At 39.1% G+C, this 5,313-nt stretch overlaps 1 protein-coding gene across 1 annotated transcript; it reads left to right on the top strand.

Annotated features, from left to right (window-relative positions):
* Positions 1-935: 935 nt before the first annotated feature.
* neurod6b (neuronal differentiation 6b) lies at positions 936-3,811 on the top strand. The gene is made up of 2 exons (XM_039814766.1): positions 936-1,093; positions 1,473-3,811. The coding sequence occupies exon 2, from the start codon at positions 1,478-1,480 to the stop codon at positions 2,477-2,479; it is 1,002 nt and encodes a 333-aa protein (XP_039670700.1). The 5' UTR covers positions 936-1,093; positions 1,473-1,477; the 3' UTR covers positions 2,480-3,811.
* Positions 3,812-5,313: the final 1,502 nt, after the last annotated feature.

Genomic DNA, 5,313 nt, shown 5'->3' on the forward strand with positions numbered 1-5,313 from the left:
GAACATTAGAGTTAACAGACAGACGATCTATATATAGTACAGCTGTATAATTTAAATAGTGTTGGTCACACCGTTTTTTTTCTTATTTGCAGCTTCCGGTCAGAAATGCATTTATAATTGGTTTCATTAAATGTAATTAAATTATCATGCTTTGAGCTTTAGGGCAGGTCTTTGTACAAGACCTTCACAGGTTTTATACTGTGTGTGTGTGTTTAACTGCGTATGTCTTACACTTCTACATTCCTAGATTTGTATGTATGTGCAAATTCTTGAATAAATACAATTCAGGACCATGGTTTAGGACCAAAATACAAACAGAGTCAAAACTGAACAAAGCAGCATTCCGTTTTTATAGCAGTAGCTAATTCCACAAAAAAACTTGAGGTTTGCTCCATCTCTCATGTTTTTTTTTTTAATTAAGGGTTTTAACTTCCCTGTTTCCCATTGCCTTTCACTAAATTGAATAAATCTGGGATTGTTTAAAACTGACATTTCTATTCTCCTGTTTAATCCATCTATCTATCTATCTATCTATCTATCTATCTATCTATCTATCTATCTATCTATCTATCTATCTATCTATCTATCTATCTATCTATCTATCTCACCTGTTGAGGATGCCTGCAAACTCGCACGTTCCTCGTTATTTTCCACATAAAAAGACATTAATTCATCTTTCTTACAAGGGGAGATGCAGATATTATATTGTTATCCCTCTCCGGTCTGTGTTTTTGACGGTAAACGCGGGCCTCCCGGTGCCCATTACCGGAGCTGCCAGATGATCGGTAGGAATGGAGGTCCCATGGGACACTGAACACGTGGTCTCGGCTGCCACAAGACGTCAGCGGCAGATGGCATGGGTACCCGCTGTTGGCATGAGTGTCATTCCTCAAAGAGAGAGGGAGGGGGAAGAGAGAGAGAGAGAGAGAGAGAGAGAGGAGGAGAAAGGAGGAAGAGCACAACACAGCAAGGCAGAGAAAAGAGTGTGCACGGTTTAAGCTTTTTCCTTTAATTTGTGGTTTGCAAGAGAAGAAGCTGCAGCGCAGATTCAGAAGAGCTATTTGGGAACATGCAAGGTGCACGCTGATCAGAGGTTAGTATTATTAGTATTATATGACTTATTAATGTTTTGACTTTGAGAGTTTGCGATTATTGATTTTAAATGTTTGTTTTTGTTATGTTTTGTGCTGCGCTTTGGCTAAAAAAAACACAATAGGCTTTTATCACGTGTAGCCTATTATCAGCAAATATCAAGTTATAAAAGGCTTGAAACAATTAAGGTTATTTTTCCACAAGTCCAAAGACAATGAAGTTGAGTGTCTTTGAAAAGGTAGCCAGCTGTGACATTGGCCTTGGTTGCCAATTTGTTCCTCTTCCTCTTTGGGGGGCCCAATCACAAGGTAATTAACTGACAACCTTCAAAAGACTTCAGTGTTGTATTCTGTCCTCATAGTTTGGCTTTGATTTTCCAGGAAATATGTTGACACTGCCATTTGAGGAACCTCATATGATGTGTGAGCCGCGGTTTGGTGCCAATTATCCCCGTGAAAACTTACCTGAGAGCCTGGAGAAGGAGCGACAACACGATCCAGACAGGTCCAATTCAGACATGAGGGAGGCCGAGGACGACATCTCCGACAGAGATGAGGACGAAAGGGAGGGCGATCACGATGACAACGGGCTTCCTAAAAAGCGCGGCCCGCGAAAAAAGAGGCCCGGTAAGGAGATGGACCGGTCCAAAGTACGGCGCCATGAAGCCAACGCCCGAGAGCGCACCCGGATGCACAGCTTGAACGACGCGTTGGAGAGCCTGCGCAAAGTTGTGCCGTGCTACTCAAAAACACAAAAACTGTCCAAGATTGAGACCCTTAGACTGGCTAAAAATTACATCTGGGCCCTGTCAGAGACTCTGAGCGCTGGGAAGAGACCGGACCTCCTCGCTTTCGTACAGACTTTGTGCAAAGGATTATCTCAGCCAACAACCAACTTGGTGGCCGGTTGTTTGCAGCTGAACGCGAGAAATTTCCTTACAGACCACAACGGGGAGGTCATGTTCTCTGGCAGATCGCCCTACGATGCCATGTACTCGTACCCCGGCACAGACATGAACACGCCCCCAGGTCACAGCGGGAGCAACCTGGACAGCAGCGCCAAGCCGTTCAGACACTACAGCTACAGCGGCGCGTATGAGCCCTACTACGAGAACCCGTCCCCAGAGGGCGGGAGTCCGCATTTCGACGGCCAGCTGAGCCCCCCGATGAACTTCAACGGGATTTTCTCTCTAAAACACGACGATCCGCCAGACTACGGCAAAAGCAGCCACTATGGCATGCGCTACTGCAGTGCGCCAGGGCGCACGGCTCTTGCGCACAATTCCATGTACCGGGTCTCCCCAGAGGGCCGTTTCCCCTACGATCTGCACGTCCGCAGCCAGTCCTTCCAAGCACAAGGGGAAGTTAATGGCTCTTTCCACAATTAATCAATCAGCTGGACAAAGTTCAAGTTTCAGAAGCAATGCAATTTCCCCCGCAGATGTCGAGAGTGGAACGAAATGTACTCCAGACACGCTGATGCAAAGCAAAAATGCCAATTTCAGCATTATCTGTTGAATGTTCAGTCTTGTTTTTCTTTGAAACATGGTAAAAGTCTGCAAATGAGATATGAGGATTTCACTTGATCTCAAGTCTTGTGTCGATATAAGGCAGAAAAAAGACACAAGAACGCTTTTGCTTTGAAATGATTTCAATCTGAAGGCAGATTCTCTGATTCATTTAAAGAAAACTAAGATTGAATGGCTTACTGCCACATATTTGTTTCCATTGGAAAACCACAAATGTAGAGTAGGCCTAATTCGATAAAGATGCAGGGTTCGAGTAAATGACATATATGATATGATATTTGTTTGTTAATGGCTGTACTGCAGATGTCGGTCGTGATATGGGTTATTTAAAGCTGATATTAATATGATTGAATTTTCTGCTTATTTAATTAGATCACAGTAGTCAGTAAAATGATTTACCTGTCGAAATAAAATCAGCTAAATGAAACAACCGGGGAAGAAGAATCTAAAGCATTTCACCTCATCAGGGAAGTTTGCTGAGCTATGATTGGAGTTCAGAGATTCAGTCTGTTAGCAATAAAGGTCAATTGAGCTATGCAAGGCAGCCAAATGCAATCTTTGCTTATAAAAAAACGTGTCTATTTCCTCCCACAAGGCGTTTCTCATAATCTAATATCTAATTAAAATGATGACAATTACACAAAATTGGTTAAAGAAAAAAGCCAGTTTGGAATTGTGCACGTGTTTAGGAGCCTGATGATGATGATGTCATACAGGAAGTTTTGGGGAAACTAAATGCATTTGTAGTTGGAGTAAATAGTGTGGTAACGAGGTGAATATAAATTATTATTGTATTTATTTATTTAAGCTTATTTATTATAATTCCGTCAATTTTAATGTGGATAATATATCATTAAGAAATATTGTAAAAATCAATGGTGTTACCTTTTTATGTGAATTCCCATACATTAACAGTTTGTTTATGTTGCATTGTTGTATATTTCACTGCAGCTGAAAGGAAAATCATTTTGTGTGAGGTGAACACAATGTTTCAAAATTATATAAATGCGAACATGCCTTAAAAAAGAGATGATGACCATCAATATGCAACGAAATGACAGTTTTGGATAGTTTGATGTGAACTTTTTACACTTCCTTGTTCCTGCTGAAGAGCAGCTGTAATGCACTTCATGTATTTCTGCACAATGTTGGTGACTGTACTCATAAATTCTGTTGCTTTTGTAACTTTAACCGAATGATGAATGATTATTGGATGGTGTTCTTCATTTTTATCTCTATCTCTCTCTAAAAACACACACACAAAAAAAAAAAAAAAAAAAAAACAACACACATAAACACACACACACACACACACACACACACACACACACACACACACACACACACACACTGGAAACTCGTTATGGATCGAAATATTCGTGAAGTAATGTGTTAATGTTTTGTGATGTGTTCGTCCCAATAAAATGAAGAGGCTGTGAGAGGCTTTTGAAGCTTTTCAGCTTTCTGTGAAAATGATCGACAGCAGGAAGGCAGGAACGGCGAATAAAAAAAAAACTGTTTGATTAATAAATTGAAATAAAAACGCTCCAAGCGTAATTTTATTTAGCCTATTTTTTTTCTCATCTTGCATACCCTCATGAGTTTTTGATGACACAGTAAGGCCTTTTGTATAATAGCAACATAGATGCGTATATCATTTTTATTTTTACAATATGTTAAGTTTCAAACCGTAAGAATGCTTTGAATCAATTATTTTCTATAACGATACAAATGTTTTAACTTCCCTTAAATTGGAGGGTTTTAATTAAACAGTTAAAGTTAAAATATAAATCTGTGAAGTTACGCAAATCTAACGCAAAAAGAGTTTTGAAATTCTTTATATGAGAGGCTTATTTAAATTCCAGTCGATCAGATTACTGATTTGTGACAAATATGCCCACAACGTGTTGGATGTCAGCCAGTTGTACGCACCTATATTTTATTAATTTTACTCGCGGTTTTACAAACCGTTATTATACAGGACTATAATTTCATATAATCAGTGGAAGAAAGGATCAAGCCGACGTTAATGAAATTATGTGGATAAAGTAATTAGTTTCTGTTTATATCGGTGTTTATAATCACCGGCTGAATGAACTGGTTTATACTTTCACTGATTTCATTGTGTTTCTCTTTCACTTTTAAAAACATGAATTTCTTCTACATGTATCATCATTAAAACCTGGTGAAAACCACTAAATGATCTTTGATCCAGAGTCCCGATCATTGAAAACGTTGAGGCCTAAGTGCGCAAAGCTCACCTTGTTCACTGCGGCGACACATGGGAAAAACGCTGTTAAACATTTGGCTTAGGTACCAAACTTGTATCCAAGTCTAATTTATCCCTAATTAATTAATTAATTCTAAAACAACACAGCAGCAGCAAAGCTCATTTTTATGTGAAGCAATGCTTAAAGAAACAGGCTTAAGCTGTTACTGAAATTCTGACAGTTGATATAACCACTTGTATGAAAATGAAATTAAAGTTAACAGCAGCAAAAAACCTCTAAGGACATAAAAAACAAATCTTATAGAACCTGTCATTAATTAAATGATTAAATGACTGTCTTTTTTGTATTTGGATAACTGTGACTTTCAAGGAGATGATATATGTGTGATCTAGGGAAACCAGATAACTGAGTTTGAGAAGAGGCATGCATATTTGACTGTATTTACTTTAGAGAGAGGAGAGA

Source organism: Perca fluviatilis, chromosome 11, assembly GCF_010015445.1.
Source record: "Perca fluviatilis chromosome 11, GENO_Pfluv_1.0, whole genome shotgun sequence".
Taxonomy (NCBI): domain Eukaryota; kingdom Metazoa; phylum Chordata; class Actinopteri; order Perciformes; family Percidae; genus Perca; species Perca fluviatilis.